Below are 19,409 nucleotides of genomic sequence, written 5' to 3' on the forward strand. Positions count from 1 at the left end.
CAATAGGTTTGAGGAAAGTTACTGTATATATGTCATAAAACCTCTAAGAAAATACTTGGCAAGTTGCATTAAAGTTCAGGAAAGTCGTCGTGGGTTCCCTGAAAGTCTGGGGAAAGTTCCCAGTAAATTTTAGGAAAGTTAAATGTTTCAAGGAAAGTAAGTTCAGAGAAAGTTCTGTTAAAGTACCAAAAAGTACCTGCTAAGTTGGAAGAAAATTTCTTGAAATATCCAAAAAATTACAGGAAGTGTGATGTAGGGCAACCAAATTGATCAACTATTTAGAAAAAGAGGCAGGGAAAGTCAAGGCAACTACCCAAATATATTACTGGGAAATGTTGATGTATGGTTCTTGAAAAATAATAACCCACCAAATACTGCATCCACACAATCTAATTTAGTACATTCTGGTATTGCAGTGATAACGGTGACTGAATATATTTTAACAAGCCTTCTCTGAATGTCAAGAGTTTAGCTAAACTGATTTCTAATCCCTTAACATTGAGATAAAATGTTATTGTTGAGAACATAGCTGAACAGTACTCACTCAAGAAGCAGCACATATGTTTATGTAAGGTCCAAACTGGCACACTTAAGCTGATCATTATTCCCAGCTGATAATTTCTGATTGGATCACCCAGAACTGCAACTAAGGTGGCTTGGATAAATGTTTTTGATGAATATGTTTTCTCTTGCAGCGCCACTGTGCCACAGAACGTTCCCGCTTTGTTCAGGATTCCTTCAGACAGCAGATATGCTAGATATGATGGTTTGTCTTCCATTAAATACACATAACTTCCCATATAAAAACTGTGGTGTTTCCTACACAAATCTGACTGCTTATTTATTGTTGAACTATCAGTAATCCGTAGCGATGCATGGGGAGAACCCAGACCATGTTCAGAATCCCAGTTGAGCCGAAGTTTTCCAACAGGAGGTGAGTAGGTGTGCCTTTGTTGGGCCTGTAAATGTAACTGCTATGTGTGTGTTTGCTGATGCTGAACTGTCTGTGTTGCAGCTCCTCCACCACTTCCCCCAAAAAACTTTCCATACAGAAGCCGTTATGGCTATCCTTCAGACTTGGCAGGTAAATTTCCTTCTAAAATCATCAGTGGAAGTGAGTCACTGTAATTCATTGGCAACTGTCCAATTCGTTTTCACAGCTGATCTACCCAATGGCAGGGCAGCCCGCAGCTCTGCCCCCATCTACCTGAACGTTCTTTCCCCTGCTGCTTACCGGGGGTCCCCGGCCCCTGATCTGGATGACGTGTTTGGCCCTGCTGACAGTCCAAGAGCAAGGGAGGAAGCAGCATCTCCCAGATGGGTCACTTTCACAGATGATAGACCGCCACCTCCTGATGAACCGGCTCCCCCACCGCCGCCAGACTCTCCTCCTCCAGACACGCCCTCCTCAACCCCTTCTACACCTGGCCTCTCTCCTGGACCGCCACCAAATGAGCCTCCACCTTCTCCTCCACAGTTTTCCCCAGGCTCTCCTCCTCCTTTCACACCAATAGACTCTCCCCCATCCATTGTGCTAGGACCTCCGCCTCCAGATGAGCCAGCTCCCCCCTTGCCTCCTGACTTCTCTCCTGCTGATTCTCCCACTGCATTCCCTGAGGAGGAGGGAGTTGATGAGGAGGTTCTGCAGTTTGCAGGGTACGCCTGCTCCCCTGCTCCCATCAGCCCTGTGCCTCCTCTGCCAGCAGAGCGAAGGTCCCCTCGGACAGGAGTCACATCTCCTTTAGTTTATGGGAATCTGGGAGGAAAGAGGACTCCGGAGGGAGCATACCAGAGATATGATGTACCAGATGTGACAGTCTCTCCCAGAGAGCTGACACCCAGCTTCAGGGGAACACCTCCTCCTCTTCCTCCCACTGCATACAGGTCCATCATGTCTTCCCCTGGGCCCTATCCTGGCAGCAGTGAGTGTTCTGGTCTCATTAAAAATATAAAGTCCACCTTCAGATAAAATTAAAGGATAATTTATTTGAAATCATTACATTTTTTATAAGTTGGTTTGATTTGCATAAAGGAGAATAATTTTTTTTTTAATGTGCAATTAAAGGATATTATCAGGATTTATGTGATTTCACTGAAATAAAAGAGTACACATTTTGTTTAAAAACTATGGAGAATAATTTAATCTAATACATTTTGAAATGACTGAAGCTGTTTCTCATTGTTAAACTGTAACAAATCCCTACAGAGCTCTGTGTGATTGTAGTGAAACAATAACCTCCTAATTATTGCCTTTTTTGCTCAGATTTAGAGGCAGAATAACAGTTTTGATAGTTTTGCAAATAGATAAATAATTTATTTATGAAGTGCTTTTCACAGATGTAGTCACAAAGCGTTGTGAAAAAATTTTATAATAAAAACCACACAGCATGAAAAACATGTACATGAAAGCTGAATAGACATAAAAAATGTAAATGTAAAGTAACAGTACTCGCATAGGCAAAAGCTGGATAAAAAATATGGGTTATTAACTGTTTTTAAAAGTATTCAATGAATCAATAACACCACCGTGGAGCAAGGTCATGACAAAGGCAGGAAGCCCACAACCTCGAATCCCAGGGAATTTGTGTGCCTCCTGTTTCCATTGCTCAGAAAGGCCCTGGTACTCAGGCTAATGGGGAAGTTGTGAAGAAAACTGCACTACACCTCCGGTCCAGCAGGTGGCTGTAAAAAGAAACCAAAGGACAAACAACCAAAGTTGAATCTTTTTGATTTCAACCTTTTAAGAACAAAAGAACCAGAAAGAAATAGTATGAGAAAAAAGAAAAAGATACAACTTGATTATACCATAAACATAAAATGCCAGGGGTTTCAAAACTTTTAAACACACAAAATTAAAGAATATTAAAATGTTTAAAAAGATATTATTGAGAAAATATAGTGCTTTATATACAAAAGTAATTCTGTACAATTTGGCTAAAGATTGGGGAATTTGAATTTACGATTGATTGATTTTATTGCAGACTCATGGTCGATATTACATAAAAAACAGACAATAATGAATAAAAGAAACAAATCATAACAAGAATATAAACAATCTATAAAATAGGTAAAAATCTAAATTACTTAAAAGAAATCAATGTATACGAAGACACCTCAACCACTGCTTCCTCAGACTGGATGGGTAACGAGAACTACTCTCTGTTGGGTCTGTGAGTGCTAAAATTACACTGTTACCAGAATCATCCAGTCGTTCTCTATAAGTGAACATTAACTTTCTTAAAAATGCTTTAAAGGTGCAAACACCCACAGCTACAAACATTTGACTGGCACTTCCCCTTCTGAGCATCCCATTTAGGATTCTCATTGCATTGATGAAAGCAACATGCATCTTCTTCATGCTACGCTGCCTACAGGATGCCCACAAGGGGGCAGTATATAGCAGTGTGGAATAAGCTTTAAACAATGAGACTTTTACTGGAACTGAACAGAAGCTAAACTTTCGTGCAATAGTATTATCCTGCACATAAAGCTTACACTGTTGTCTGTATATATCATCATCATCATTCATTTGATTAGTAATAAAATGACCGAGGTATTTCACCTTTTTATACATCTCCAGAACATTGTTGGACAGTTTAAAAACAGGAAAATTTAGCTGTTTATCCTCCTTGGTTCTACATATGAAAATAACACTCTTAGCAGCATTGTACTGCTCTTACACACCATATTCAGTACAGATATTAAGACGTCGCTGTAAACTGGCACTACTTGGACTAAATACTACTACAAGATGATTTATCAATGTTTCACCTAGCATATGTCCAGTATAACAGGCTTTCAGCAGTATGGACAGATCATCAACATATGAATTAAATAAAACTGGAGATAACATTTATTACAGTTTAATACAGTTTATTAAGTTTTCAGTAAATTTTGAAGCTGGTCAAGCTCAGATCATGAGATTTTTATCCTGATAGGTAAAACCATGACAATTGACAAGCTGTGCTTTCTTTTTACTATGACTTTAACATGGAATAGAGTGTGAGGGGTCAGGGGTCAGTATTAACCAGATACTGATGTCTGCTGCAGGCCCCTCGTCTCCAGCTCGTCCTATTACGCCTCAGTCTCGAGGGAGCCCGGTGCCTCCTCCTCCTCCTCCTCGTCCATCCTCACGACCAAAGCTGCCCCCGGGGAAACCAATCACAGACCTGGTACGTATAAAGAGTCCTGTCTTTTATGTGACTTTCCTATTTTTAGGGTCAAGATTAAATGAAGCAATGCTGTTGGTCAGTTTTACAGTCTTACTCAGCCTATTTCATGTTATTTTTACATCGTGCATTCTGTTCTCAGAGTCGACCATTCAGCCCACCGGTGTCAGGGAGCCCTCCGCCTTTTGCCCCACTGGCCCGCGCTGAGAGCTCCTCCTCCCTTTCCTCCATCACCTCACATAGTGCGGCGTCCACTCCAACCTTAGGACGAGACCTCAGCATGCCCACCACAGGTATGGAACCTGCTGGCATGCTGGCAAGCTCCTCTTTCTAGCTGAACATCATAGTTTCAGTCCACATGGCGTCTGCCGCTCTTCCTCATGTTCTTGCCCTGCTGTCTTGTCCCTCTCATGATTCTCTCTTCCTCATGGTTCTGCTCACCCAGAGGCGTCACAGCCTCTGGTTTGGTTTGACCATGGCAGGTTTTATTTAGCTTTTGAAGGTGAGTCGCTCCACAGAGTGCATGACGTTTAACTACATGCTCTGATTTTTATCTGCTGTGCTCACCAGAGTCTTGCTGCCCATCCCATCTCCTACTCACACAGATCCCAGAATCATATAGATGCGCAGTGCTGGTCTAAAGTTCATATATGCTCATCATGGGCAAGAATGCCAAATTAATTTGGCATTCATGCCCATAATAATTTATTTGCATTGTTCCTTTTTCAGGGCAGAATGACAAAGCAGCTTCAAAATCTAGAACTGGCTGCACAAGGTGTAATTTATTTAGCTTTCCTTAGTTAGGAAATACATGGTCAGAATTATACATACGCGCTCAAATATATACACTTGAATATTTGGATAGATCTCCCTCAGCAAGTTGCAGAGAAACCACACAGCATCACCAAGGCCCTGATATAATTCTTGCTGGATGCTTGACCATTATTCAGTTCAATTTATATACATAATGGCAAATCACAACACGCTGTCTCAATACACTTTAAAAAGTCAATTATATAGAAACAGATTTCAATTCAAGTACATACATTCCAATTAGTCATAGTTAATTGCTGTCAAATTCAGTTTATTTCTCATATTGGTTAAATAGTTTTCTATCTAAGGAAACCCAGCAGATTGCATTGAGTCACAGACTTTCAGCATTCTTCCTGAATGAGCATGTAGCGACAGTGGACAGTTGCTTGGATTGCGTCGTTGGCTTTGCAGCAATTCAACATACTGAGCGACAGTATGTATAGTTACAGTGGAGAGGAAAACTCCCTTTTAACAGGAAGAAACCTCCAGCGGCTCAGCTCAGCCAACTGGTATGTCTAGGAGAGAGACGACTAAAGGACAAGGCCAAGTGTATCATCTGACTTGGTCAGTCAGATGATACAAGGTAGAGCTCATTTGAATTGTTTGGTTTCCATGCAAAGAATTCAGCTTTTAATCATAGTCTGTGGAAGTCCTTTCTGATAAGAAGAGTGGTCAGATATCCAGCCAGAATTGTGCCAGAAATAGTTCTCTTTAATTTGCTAAGGGACCTTTATTTTAATATTATTAGTGTTGAATATATATATTTAAGCCTACATGTATAACTTTGACCTTGTGAGGATTACTAAAAACTCACATTAACTGGATTTTTGTTTTTAAAAACCATTCTATCTTTGAAAAAAGTTCACATCTATTATTGAAAACCCTAAATTAATGACATTAATTCCCATGATGAGTGTTTATAAACTTTTGAGCAACACTGTAGATAGTTTAGTTTAAACTTAACCTGTCAGCTTTGGCTGGTCCCTAACCTGTATGCTTTGGTTAACCTTTTTATAAATTCAGTACAGCTAAGACATGCACAAGAAGATATCTTATTGGTATCTTATGGTTTTATGTGGTTACAAGGGTGCTCCAGAGGACCCAGCCCACTCACCATGGGACCCCAGGACACTCTGCCAGTTGCTGCTGCTTTCACAGAAACTATAAATGCTTATTTCAAAGGTGCTGACCCCAGCAAGTAAGTACACTTTTCAAAAGCACACTAGTTATATCAGTATGACATAATATACAATTTTATCTATATTGTAATATTGCAAATGTTTCCAGTTACAGAAACGTCAGGGTAGATTGGGGAAGGCGATTCAATGCAAGAATTTCAAATTATTATGTATCAGAGTAATTTTTTGTACTTTAGTTTCTATACTGAAACATTTCTTGACTTCTGTCTGTCTGCTGCAGATGTGCGGTGAAGATCACAGGGGAGATGGTCCTCTCCTTCCCTGCTGGAATAACCAGGCATTTTGCTTGTCACCCAACTCAACCTATCCTCACTTTTATCATCAGCAACTACAACAGACTAGAGCAAGTCCTTCCCAATCCACAACTGCTGTGCTGGTGAGCTTAAACATAGTAAAGCTGTAATTTTTTCAGTGCTGTCAGACCATTCAGAACCATGAAATCCAGTTGTACCTTTAATTGTGTGTTAGGTCATTTTAAGATTAGGAGGTACAGTGCTTTGCAAAGGTATTTCTGCCTCTTGAACTTTGACTTATGCTGTTTTTTTCATTTGTTTAATCATTTTCTGTACCATCAACCTGCAAGGGAATGTCTGGACAGAGAGCATTAATCGGAGAGTAAGCCCATGAAGGAGCTGCAAAGGTCCAAAGCCCAGGTGGAGAATCCATTGATAGGACAACTAATAGTTATCCACTCCACAAATCTGGCCCATACTGAAAAGTGTCAAGAATAAATCATTGTTGAAAGAAAGCCATAAGCAATTACAAAGAAGATGAAATTGATGGAAAGATGCATGGAACTAAATATGGGGCAAACAAGTTAGAAATCGCTGGTAGAGGCTGCAACTGCTTTGAGATGGGGGTGGAGTCCTCCTTATTTTAGAGGTTTCCCTGATTCAACAACCAGAATCAAATGAGTGGGTTATTAGCTGGTTGAAATGCTGGGGAGGTAATTCAACCATTTCAATCAGCTGTGTTTCAGCAAGGATACATCTAAAACCCGCCTTGTATCAGCCAGTTAAGGATAAAGGTGGACACCCTAGGTTTAGATCAAAGCATATTCATGTATTTAAATGGCCCAGTCAAAGTCCAGTCCATGAGAATCTTTGGCGAATGCTCAATATTGCTGTTAATGGATCCTCTCTATTTAATCTTGCAGAGCTGAAAATATTTTCCAAATAAGAATAGATAACAATGTCATTCATTTCATATGCAAAGCTGGTAGAGATGCAAGTCAAAAACCTCCATCTGCTGAATACATATGCGCACCACACTTTTCAGATTTTTTGGTATAAAAGAAATTATAACCATGTGTCTTTTTTTCTTCCACTTCACAATGATGCACCACTTTGTGTTGGTCTATCACATAAAATCCCACTGAAATACATTGAAGTTTGTGTTTGCAACATGACAAGTGATAATACTTTTGCAGCGCACTGACCACCTTGGATATGGACAATAATGAATTCTCCACATTCATTATGCTTTTCTGATCACTTCGCTTGAATGGAACATGTTCTTGTCATCCTGTAGTGATACCTCAACAGATGGTGTAGATACCAAGGAGTTCTGGGTAAACATGCCAAACCTGATGACCCATCTTAAGAAAGTGGCAGAACAGAAGCCTCAGGCAACATACTACAATGTGGATATGATCAAATATCAAGTACAGAATACCTTTTATTTGTCCAACATTATTCCTGTTTTTAAACACGTCAGCTGTATTCACACGCTTGGTTTTCCTGTTAGGTGTCAGCAGAGGGGATTCAGTCTACCCCTCTGAACCTGGCTGTGAGTTGGCGAGGTGATTCCATCAACACAGATCTTCGAATAGATTACAAATACAACGCTGAGGCCATGGCCACTCCGGTGCCGTTACACAACATACATTTTGTGGTTCCTGTGGATGGAGGCATAGCCAGGCTGCACACCATGACCCCCCCTGCTACATGGTAAAGGTTCCTCACACCTTTTCAGGGATTGTCTTGCTAGGGGTTCTGAAGACTGACAGTAAATTTACTGTATCTATGAATGTTGGGATTCTTACATCTATGTCAGATAACATTCTTTCTATTTAGACAGTCAACCCAATGACTTAGTTATTTTTGTCCTGTGTATGCGGGGGAAATGATGAATTCCTGCTGGTTTATCTGTGAGCCTATAGATAACATGATTTTATTTCTCTCTCGTTCAGGAATCTAGAGCAGCAAGCGATTCAGTGGAAAATCCAAAGCCTGTCTCAAAGATCTGAAAATGGAGGCAAGTGTTTTTTTTTTAGTTCAAAATCTTTTAATCTTTTTTCTAAAAATACAGTCAAGGGAGAAAACCTTGGGACATCCTTCCTGCATCTGTAGGATTTAACACAAAATTCAAATTAACACAAAATTCAAATTGACATCATTCGTCAATAGGGTCACCTTAAAAGTAGGGGTTTTCAGCTCCGGAGCAAACAGGTGTTTGTTAATGCCAGGATGGAAAAACATCAGCAATTCCCTTAATAAAGCTGTTACTGCTGCCCATCAGCCATTTACAGTCAGGAAGCTTAGTCACATTTGAAAAAGTTTTTATTTTATTTATTTCAGATTATACAGGCCTCAGTTAATATGTTAAATGTTAAAGTTCGCAACATGATACTTAAAGTAAGACTGAACAAAAGGATTTTCATGAGAGAGCTGCTTTTCTCTAAACAGAAGATGGTAAAAACTTAAGTTTGCGGAAATTCATATGAATAACCTGCAAGACATGTGGACCAATGTTCTTTGGATAATACAGATGAAAGTAGAGATATTTGGCCACAATATACACTGCTAATATGGTAAAAGGCCAAGCACAGCATATTAGCACAAACATCTCCCGCCAACACTCAAGCACGCTAGTGGAGGGTTGATGGTTTGGGCCACAGCCACACATCCAAGTGTCACAGAATCCACCATAAACGTTTTTGCATACCAAGGTATTCTAGAGTAGAAAGTGAGGCCTTGGGTCTGAGAGCTGGTCCAATCTGGGTCATCAAGGGGACAATGAATCCAAACACAGAAGCAAATCTACAACAGAATGACTAAAAAAGAACAGAGTCCGGGTCTCGCAATGGACCATTCAATGACGATACCAAAATTGGATTGAAGATTTATGTATCCAGAAATCTCAAAGAAATAAACAAAGTTTCATATTAAAGCAAGGGGTGTACTTACTTTTTCCAATGACTGTATTGTTCGATTATGCAAAGTCAAATATGGGTGTATTGTGTAGGAGTAGGGGCTCTACTGTGCCGGTTCCAAATGGAAGAAGGTCCCTGTAAACCCTCCCAGCTGGCGGTCCAGTTCACCAGTGAGGGAAGCACGCTGTCAGGCTGTGACATCCAGCTTGTTGGGACGGGCTACCGGCTGTCTTTGGTAAAGAAGAGATTTGCTGCAGGTCAGTTCTGAGTTTGGTTTGACTAAACTTTTTATTTTATGACAACATTACATGAGTTTGAAATGTGGGTGGACACTTAAGGCTTCAAAATCTCCACCTTCTGATGTGTTTCATTGTGTTTTTTACAGGAAAATATTTGGCAGATAATTAGTGGACTTGTTGATGAAGAGAACCAAGGAAATTACTGGCTTTTGACTGTGAAGACCATGGATCCATCCCATGTTTAGTGCACTTGACAAATTCTGTTTAGCAAACCATCAGAGTGAACAGTTGAGGTCCACTAGAAGAACAGAGTTCATGCAAGTAAATGCAAGTCATCATGTGTGCGCCTGGAGCTCATATGAGCTGAAATGGAGTGAAAGATAAGAAACCTTCAAGTCTTTGTTGTTAACTGTAAAAATAATTGTCATACAGTGATCCAGCCTTATTTATTTGTTTATTTATTGTACCACTTGTTATTACTGTAAATGCACTGCAAGAGATAATGTGAGTTGATCATATAAAATCAAGAACAATCTCAAAGGTGGAATGCTAAGGTGGAAAATTGTGAAAAATGGGGTGTACCTGTAAGACCTGATTTACACTGCCGCTTCACATCAGACCTTCAGTGTGAGTGTCCTTATTGTCATCCAAGCAGAACTTTTCTTCCATTTTAACAGCTTTGAAATGAAAATGTCAGAACCAATCAGTTCTGCGATAAAGAAACAAGGTTGGTTTCTTTATTGCAGAACTTGACAATTGTCAATAATTTGTATTTTGAGGTGATTGAATTGAGGGTTTTTTGATAATGATATCGAAATCAATTTCGTCCACCACATGACATGTTCAGGGTCTTGCAAAAATATTCCCTTGCAATTTCTTCAGTTTTTTGTTGTTAAAATCAAACTTCAATGCATTTTATTGATGTAACAATACAACACAAAGTAGCGACTAATTGGGAATTTGAAGTAAATGGATCCATGGCTTTAAATTAAAGTAAAAAAAAAAAAACAATCTGAAAAGTGTTGTTGCAACTCTTTCGAGATATGTCTCAACCAGCTTTGCACATCTAGATACTCAAATATTTGCACATTCCTCTTTGTTAAATAATCAACCGCACCCAGATTTAATTGGACATCCTAAAATATGAATAGACTTTGATGTAGACATCTGTACGTCTGGCTGTATGTTTAGGGTCGCTGTCAGGTTTTCTTCCACAATCGCTCTGGATTAATCATAGTCAACAGATTCCTTCACTTGAGCCGTGGGTCTCTGCAGCTTCCACTTCCCAAGCATGCTGTGCCTTGTGTAGATCTATCCCACAAAATCCCAATAAATTACATTGAGGTTCGAAGAGGCAATGTGACAAAAAGTGAAAAAGATGTATGAATACTTTTGCAAGACACTTTTTGTAGAGAAACTGTCACAAAAACACTTAACAATCAAAACCCACATTTGGAAGAATGTTTCCATATTTTCTTTTCATTATTAAAATGGAAAGCATTCATTTTCTAACAACATCAAACTTCTTGAAAGCACCAAACTTTTCATTTGCTGATGGAGTGAATTAGAAGAAACAATTGACACATTAATTGCGCGTTAGTGAGAAAAAGAATAACTTTTCTTAGAAATTCCATTAATGTACAAGAGACAATAAAATCTTACTTTGTTCTCACTTTGGCACAGATACACAGAGCCAGCCACATATGTAGATTATGGATCTTTGTTGGCACCGCTGGTAAAGATGTGTAAAAAGCCTAAAACAGAATATATCATTGCAGCAGCATAATCTTATAGTAAAACTTTCAGAAAAATCCAGCTTTTTTTGGACTATATTTATTTAGAGAAGAAAGAAATCCTACGTTAAGGAATTATTCGCTAGCCTCATAGCATAATTGCATTATTGTTCTTAGCAAAATCAGTGGTAGGAGTATTTGTGGTTCCTCTGGTGCTGGTACTTTCTACAGCTCCCTTTTGCAGGTAGGACAGCACTTAGTCTTCACTGATTACATATTTGAAGGTTGGAGCATACAGAGAGAGAGAGAGAGAGAGAGAGAGATCTTTTATCTTTCTTTGCACATTCTCTCTAGATCTTCCAGAGTCCTAGTTCCTTGCTTTGGCTCACATCTGTTCAACTCACCTCACAGATTTTATCGAAGAATAAGTTCTGGGACTGAGGGAGAAGGATTATATGTCTGAGGAACAAATCTGTGTTGATTTAGCTACATGTTTTAACTCATTGTCCTTCCAAAAGACGCAATAATAACACATTTTCAAGTTCTGTAGACTAGAGAAATTTCATGAAATTTCAATGCCCTAGCATTTCAAACAGTCCATGAAGCTATGGTCTTTGGCCCTACATCACAGGTCCTACACCTTGCTTAACAGTGGGCAGGAGGTGCTTTTCCACATACTCAACAGGTTTGTTCCTAAAAAAGCACAGCCTCAATCTCATCAGGCCAAAGCAAGTAAGTCCTAGTCGAGTTTACATTTGTGATGGTAGGATGGTAGGCTCTTTTTTCTGGATCCTACCCAAACATCCTGATGGTATGTAATGGATTCCATGGTGACTTGACGACCCCCAACACATCACTCAGTGCTGTAGTTCTCTGACAGCAAGCTTTTGAACCAGCAGAACCAGCAAGCTCTTCTCACTGGGTGCGGTGGCAGGATAAATACAGGTCCTCGTCCAACCTATTGGCCAGTGGGCGTCGTTGTGACAGTATATTTATAAACCAGGGAAACAGAAAGTTGTGGATTAGAAGTTTCTAGGAACTCTGATCAACTTTAAAAAGTAATATATAAATACAAGATTTTGATCTAGTTGAAAACAACTAGTTTCCAAAGCAAGGATCCCCCCCACTAAATAAATGTACTCACATAAAAGGTTGGATTTTGTTTTCTTTCACTTTTCAGCTCAAGATTTTGCCGCTACAAATTATTTTCAGGGTTTTTTCCCCACACTTTACACAGGGTGCCAATAAGTGTAGCTAGCACCGTAGCGCCATACTCATACATGCAGCTGTTAACACTGGCACAAATGATGGCAGTAGAATTTGGCATTTTATCGAAACTGCTGCTTTCCCTGGACCTGGTGGAGTAAAAGTGATACATCTGACAGGCTTCCCAGCATGTTCAACATGTTTGCTGTTAGATATGTGAGTATATATGAGTGCCATAAGTGGATGTGAGGGACCTTAAAGTTGCTGGAGAAGTACAGAGGTATCTGGGTTGATGATTATAGGAGTTGTCTTCGATGCTGCTAAAAGAAATTGGTCAATTTTTGTTGGCCAAGATCACATGGTCTTGAATAGAATTATTAGGGATGATATGATTATTAATGGAGAACATTAAAAAGTCTTTCTAAATGGAGGCGACACTATTTAAGCCTCTGTTTGATTTTCTTCCTTTTTCACCATCATAAATACATGATTTATCATTTTCTAATAGCAATATTTTAAAGCCTATGTGTAAAAAGTGTACATGTATAAAAAAAAAAATATATATATATATATGAAAAGCTGTTTCAGATATTTGTCTGGACATATGGACGTGTCTGTGGTTGTTCCTTAGTTTGTTGATGTCAGCACTTTTATGTTTAGTTCTACCTAAGGGCACACAACATGCTCTTCATCTGGTGTTTTACATGCAAGTTTGTGTTGAGAAATAATAAAAAAGCTACTTGTGGATGATCCCAAATGGTGCCACAATTAAAGTGTTTTTGTCCCTCATCATTCCCTTCAAAGCAATACCAGTTTGTGCATTTTCATCCTGGTCATGATGTGTGTGTTGCTGTGTAGGTGTGCTTTGGGAGGAGACTTTTAGCTTTCTCTTAAGTCACCCTTGATTGTTTCGCTGTCCATGCACCTTCAAACACTCACTGTCGATAGATCAGGCATGTCATTGATATACCTAGAGGTGTTCCATGCAATGTTTTTGCTGTTTGTTTGATTGGCTCACAGTACCCAGTTTCACGACATCTTATTATTTCATCCCATATTTAACTGTGTTTGCACATCGCATTTGAAGAAATGTTTTATTTTGTTTACTGACAGTTTGGGTCTGGTTATGATTTTAGATTCTTTAGGAAGAAAGAGTTCTTTCAGTCATGGGAGAGGAATTGATTTGATTATGCTTTTAGTTTATTTTACGGTGTCTTGCAAAAGTATTCATTTCCCTATTTTGTGACGTCACAACAATAAACCTCACTGTATTTTATGTAAGAGACCAACACAAAATGCATATATGTGAAGTTGAAGAAACATGACAGCTAATTTTCAAAACTTTCTACAATTAAAAAGCTGAAAAATGTGGAATGCATTTGACTTCAGCCCCCCTGAGTTAATACTTTGTGGAACAACTTTTTGCTGTGAGTCTTTTTAGGTATGTTTCTACCAGCTTTTCAAAACTACAGTCTGAGATGTTTTCCCATTCTCTTCGTAAGATAACTCAAGTTCATTCAGATTGAGATGAACATACATTTTCAAGGTTTGCAACACTTTACGAATTGAGTTTAAGTCTGAATTTGACTAGGCCATTCTAACACATGAATATTCTTTGATCTAACCCATTCCGTTGCAGATCTGGCTGTAAGCTTATGCTTATTGCCCCGCTGGAAAATGAACCTCTGCCACAGTCTCAACTCTTTTTCAGCTTCTAACATGATTTTTCCCCAGGATTCCCCCTTTTTTTTCTCCTAAGTCATCCTGTACCTGGTAAAGTAAAACGTCTTTGAAGATTTGAAGTGGTGCCACACTCTTTCAATTTACAGATGGTAGCCTGATTAGTTCTCTGTGAGACTTTTAAAGTGTATGATATTGTTTTGTAACTTAACTCTACTTTAAATTTCTCCTGTGTGCTGTGTTCAGTCACCTTCAACATGCTGTTTGCTCACTAATGTTTTGTAACAAACCTCTTAGGCCTTCACGTAACAGCTGGTTTTACATGGAGATTGAATTACACACAGCTGAACTCTATTTAATAAATCAGTAACTTCTGAAACCAATTAGTTTTTGTGTATGGGTATTGGTGTAAAGGGGACTAAATGCAAATGCATGCCTGCATATTTCAGATGTTTCTTGTCCATTTTTTCTTCCTCTTCACAATTATGCATCGGTCCATCACATTAAATCTAAGTTTGTAGCTTTAATGTGACAAACTGTGACAAATGTTTAAGGGGTATGGATACTGTTACAAGGAACAGGTTATATTATATTTGCCTTATTAAAGAATATCAACAATGGTTAACCATCTAATTCTCTCCCTTAACCTTTTTTCTCTCTTTTGGCTTTAATGTTTTTAATGTGTTAGAATCAGAATATGCAAACATCTCATGTAAATTTCACACCCAAAGCTTTTAAAGGTAAATATATAAAAAGTCTATAAAATGTAATATCTGTTTTACTTGGTAATAAAGAAGAGTAAAATTATGAAGGTGTCTTTGTGTTACTTCAAGAGTATTCATTAGATGTATTGAGTACTATATCAACATTCAATACAGTACAAGTGATCTGTTCGAGAAATTTTAGAGAATAGAGTAGTAAGATAAAAGAAACTTTTCTTATTTGACTTTTTTTTTATATTTCCAGTGATTAGCTGAGGGCCCTTTCCACCATTGTACAACACAAAAATTAGTTGTTCTGACTCATTTATGATACAATGGCTCACACAGGATGTACAGCCTTCTACTCAGACATTTTAAATCGGAAATGATGGCCATAAAGTCCAGACAAACAGGCAGAATGAGTGTTTTACCTAGCAGCATTTGGTGCAGTGAAAGCCCCCCCCCCCCCCCCCCCCCCCCCCCCTGCTGTATTATTGCAGATAGTAAACAATTTTTTTCAAGCAGGTAATTTCCGATAGGGCCTGAGAAATTGACCCTTTTATGATAAAAAAGAATCTCTTCCGGTCAGGCTTTAGACCACATCACAACACCAACACTGGATATGCCTGTACAGGGATGAGTCTAAAGTTTTTGTTTTGGTATAACTCGATCTCAGTACTGCATTTGACACAGTTGTTCCTAACATACTAATTGATAGACTGGAAAATGAATGGGATTCACTGGTGCTATCCTAAACTGACATGGAATACTTTGTGTCATTTGAGAATTTAAAATCAACAAAAATTAAATGTAAGTCTCTTCAAGGGTCTATCCTTGGATCACTTTTATTTAACATCTATTTGACTCCCAAACTCAGATTATAAAATACTACAACATCTCCTACCATATTCAATTCAATTCAGTTTATTTATACAGCGGCAATTCACAACATATGTTGTTGCATGTCAAGTTGTTCCAAACAACTTCCTAAACAATTCCCTGTCTCTGCTGTCTCAGACATAGTGAAGGAAGAAACTAACAATAACCTCCAAGAAGTAAAGTATGAAGCACAGCGCTGTCAAGAACTGACCCTAACTCTCTGTGAAGTAGGTGAACATGAAGCCAACTCTTTTTCATTCAATCACAATATCAGCTGAAATCAGAATCCTTCTTTCTGGTCTGTTCAAGGGAATAAGGAACCGTGTGAAGGAGCTTCTGATCCCCAGATATAAAACTGTTGTCCTGGTCCACATCGGCCAGCTCAATGGGCAGGGGATGCAAATCAGCAGCCGCTGTCTGTGGGATCCATCCTCTGACACCTTTACATCTTACTCCTTCAAGAACAGTTCTCTGTTCTGCAGTGCGACTGTGTTCGGTGTCTACTTTGAGTAACTCATAGGTCAGGTTTTAGGTATGTTTTTCTGTTGGTGAAATCTTCCTTATTAAACAAGAACTTTGGACAAACATTCATGATGCTTTTTATTTGTGCTTCAAGGTAAATCACAACATTATGGAAACGATTTTTGAATGAAATATTTCAACTTTAAAATGACAGTTTCAGATAAATGATCTTCCCCTCTAGCACAGCATGGACAGCTCACGTCTTTGGCAGCCTTGTTGACAGCACATTGTTATCAAGGCCTGGTCCTGGTCCCTCTGATGAAAATCTGTCACTGGAACATCTCCTGTCTTCAGGAAGTCTGGCTCTTCTCTGTTTACTGCCAAAAACTCTGTAGTAAATCAGAAATGAATCATATTAAAGTTTTGTGCTAAAACATCAAAGTGACCACAGTTTATCACGCTCCATGTGCACTGACCGTCTGGCAGAAACCCCTTCTCTTCCAGTTGTCTTCTCCATCTGGACCCACCGCAGGTGAACACCAAAGCTCGCACAAGGGCCCGGCCACAAAGCCTCAGTGAGTTCCTGTTCTCCTGAGCCTGAACGTGTGCTGCACACAACACACAGAGCAGAACACCAAGTTGGAGTGACGATCTCATGTTGTTCATCTCCAGACAACATCTATCCTGAGTAGCCCTTATATACACCCTCCACTAAGCCTTCCGCAGGTGTTTCCTGTGTAAATGTCTTTTGTTATCTTTGGAAATAATGTTGAGCTTTTACCAAATGGACGTCACTCTGGTGATTTGGGATATGTGTGGGAATCTAGGCGGCTGTAAAGATGACTGATAAGCGACATTTTCGTAGAGAGACGAGCTGTTTTACATCTGAACCGCTGAGGTTTTATTGCCAGGGATTTAGTCAAGAGCTGCTTAATGCATTTCTTGAGATAACAGATGGAGCTGATTGCTTTCTACATAGCAACAAAGTGGAATGTGCGTGGCTATTACAAACAGCAGTTCTGAAAAAAAAACCACATTTGAAGGTATAGTTGTCAAATGAATCTGTCACTGAATAGGTTAAACCAAAAAAAATTGTTACCTGTCTGTCATAGTAAAACCTGATTTAAACATGTTAAAATTATCAACATAGTTTTTCTTTACAATGCCATTTTCTTTCTTTGTAATTTAAACTAGTTGATGTTGTTTTAGAGAATATTACAATCCACAGAACAAGATATGCACTAAGTAAAATGATCATTCATTCCAATTAAATATGAGCAATGCTTCAATAGACTGTATTCAGTCAGTCATTTTCTACCACTTATTCCATAGTGGGTCACGGGGAAGCTGGTGCCTATCTCCAACAGTCTATGGACAAGAGGCGGGGTACACCCTGAACAGGTCGCCAGTTTATCGCAGGGCAACACACAAACAACCATGCACACACTCATTCATATATCTAAGGGCAATTTAGAGACCTAACCTGCATGTCTTTGGACTGTGGGAGGAAGCCGGAATACCCGGTGAGAACATGCGAACTTCATGCAGAAAGACCCCTGGCTGGGAATCAAACCCAGGACCTTCTTGCTGCAAGGCAACAGTGCTACCAACTGCGCCACTGTGGGCAGCACGGTGGCAAAGTAGGCGGAATTATTAGATCATAGTGCAACATATTTTCTAGGATATGAATTAGACCTGTTTTTATAGTTAGTTTTTAAAGTGCCCTGAGTCTTACTAACATGAGTGTCCAATGCAGTGAAAAATATTAAGTTAATTAATATTAAATATAACGATTTCCCTCCTGATCATCAAAAAATTGTTTAATAGAGATCCCTTCCCCCACCTTGTTAAATATAAATTATTGTAGCTAGCCTCATGTTTTGGAAAGCTGTGTTCAATTTCACCAGCCACACCCAGGCCTGATTATTGCTAAACCTGTGAAATCATGGAATCCTCACCGATCCTCACCCCGAAATACTTCAACTGTAAACTACCCCAGTGCATGCTATGGGATTTGACAAGAGGGGGGCCGGCAGGACCACATTATCTGCAGAAAGGCAGGACGAAATCCACTTGTCCCCAAACCAGAACCCCTCTGGCCCTTGGCTGCGCATAGAAAACCTGTCTATGAAAGTTATGAACCGGACCGGTGACAATGGGCAACCCTGCTGGAGTCCAAGAACAAGTCCGACAAGGGCTTGGCAATGCGAATCAAACTCTGCTCCACTTGTACAGAGACTGGATTAACAATAGAGGTGGAGAACATTGTTCACTCGGACTTTATGTCTCTATCTCTGTCCAGCTTGTTCATCTTCCAGCAAATCTGACTCACCACCATGTGGTGATTGGTGGACAGCTCAGCCCCTCTCTTCACCTAAGTGTCCAAAAAATGAGACCAAAGGTCCGAAGACACTACTACAAAGTCCATCATCGACCTCCTGCCTAGGGTGTTGATAGGTATTATTTAGTCAACTCAGAGGTAAGGAACGACACAGAGTCAGTTATACTTGCGGCAAGGGTAGGTCACACTCTGCAGTGCAAAACTACAAAGTATTAACACTCCTCCCTCTTTATTTATACATGCTTGGTCACACACAGTTCAAACAACATTCAAGGTGGGTGTGTTTGTGTGTGTGTGTGTGTGTGTGTGTGTGTGGGGGGGGGGGGGGGGGGGGGGGGTCAGAAAGGTTAGGGTTCATGTGTCTTGATTTTAGAGAAAGGAGTGAGGATTGGTGCCAGTCCCTAGATGTTGCTGATAAAAGCATAACTCACCCTTCTCTCTTATCTCTTTGTCTATGGCATGTGGGGGGAGAAAGCACTTAGAGCAGACACAAGTGATAAACAATATAAAAAGTCATAAAAACCCTAACAGGTGTCCTTGTGCCAAATGCACTGATGACCACCCTTATGCTTGAACATGGTGTTTGTTATGGACAATCCGTGTCTGGCATAGAAGTTCAATAATGAAACACCACTCGGGTCCATATTGGGGAGGCCATTCCTCTCAATTACACCCGTCCAAGTGTAACTGTTGTTTCCCACATGGGCGTTGAAATCCCCCAGCGGAATGACAGAGTCCTCAAGAGGGGCACTGTCCAGCACCCCCAACAGGGACGACAAGAAGGTCGGTTACTCCGCACCTGTCAAAGACTTCTCCTCGACCTGAAGGCGCAG

General features: G+C 39.7%; 2 protein-coding genes and 1 long non-coding RNA gene across 10 annotated transcripts in view; 2 read left to right on the plus strand and 1 right to left on the minus strand.

Annotated features, from left to right (window-relative positions):
- LOC124869970 (SH3-containing GRB2-like protein 3-interacting protein 1) overlaps nt 1-10,899 on the plus strand; it is a 30,654-nt gene extending 19,755 nt beyond the window's left edge. For 6 of the 8 annotated variants that reach the window (XM_047368273.1, XM_047368269.1, XM_047368271.1 and 3 more), the window contains 14 exons: nt 696-766; nt 860-934; nt 1,016-1,084; nt 1,161-1,922; nt 4,051-4,172; nt 4,312-4,462; nt 4,615-4,671; nt 6,069-6,180; nt 6,402-6,557; nt 7,712-7,844; nt 7,928-8,130; nt 8,373-8,437; nt 9,428-9,592; nt 9,721-10,899. In XM_047368273.1, coding sequence (XP_047224229.1) covers nt 696-766; nt 860-934; nt 1,016-1,084; nt 1,161-1,922; nt 4,051-4,172; nt 4,312-4,462; nt 4,615-4,671; nt 6,069-6,180; nt 6,402-6,557; nt 7,712-7,844; nt 7,928-8,130; nt 8,373-8,437; nt 9,428-9,592; nt 9,721-9,743 — 2,164 coding nt within the window. In that variant the 3' untranslated portion in view covers nt 9,744-10,899. The remainder of the gene's footprint in view (nt 1-695; nt 767-859; nt 935-1,015; nt 1,085-1,160; nt 1,923-4,050; nt 4,173-4,311; nt 4,463-4,614; nt 4,672-6,068; nt 6,181-6,401; nt 6,558-7,711; nt 7,845-7,927; nt 8,131-8,372; nt 8,438-9,427; nt 9,593-9,720) is intronic. The other 2 variants (XM_047368270.1, XM_047368274.1) reach the window with 2 other exon arrangements.
- A 4,987-nt stretch (nt 10,900-15,886) lies between these two features.
- On the plus strand, nt 15,887-16,362 carry LOC124869476. The gene is made up of 2 exons (XR_007038596.1): nt 15,887-16,000; nt 16,083-16,362. It is a non-coding gene; the product is annotated as an uncharacterized LOC124869476 (long non-coding RNA).
- LOC124869475 (relaxin-3-like) lies at nt 16,361-16,920 on the minus strand. The gene is made up of 2 exons (XM_047367332.1): nt 16,712-16,920; nt 16,361-16,624 (listed from the first exon to the last, which is right to left on the minus strand). Exons 1-2 carry the CDS (start codon nt 16,899-16,901, stop codon nt 16,473-16,475), a joined length of 342 nt encoding a protein of 113 aa, XP_047223288.1. The 5' UTR covers nt 16,902-16,920; the 3' UTR covers nt 16,361-16,472.
- Between the last annotated feature and the right edge of the window lie 2,489 nt (nt 16,921-19,409).

The sequence above is a fragment of the Girardinichthys multiradiatus genome, chromosome 6 (genome assembly GCF_021462225.1).
Source record: "Girardinichthys multiradiatus isolate DD_20200921_A chromosome 6, DD_fGirMul_XY1, whole genome shotgun sequence".
Taxonomy (NCBI): Eukaryota; Metazoa; Chordata; class Actinopteri; order Cyprinodontiformes; family Goodeidae; genus Girardinichthys; species Girardinichthys multiradiatus.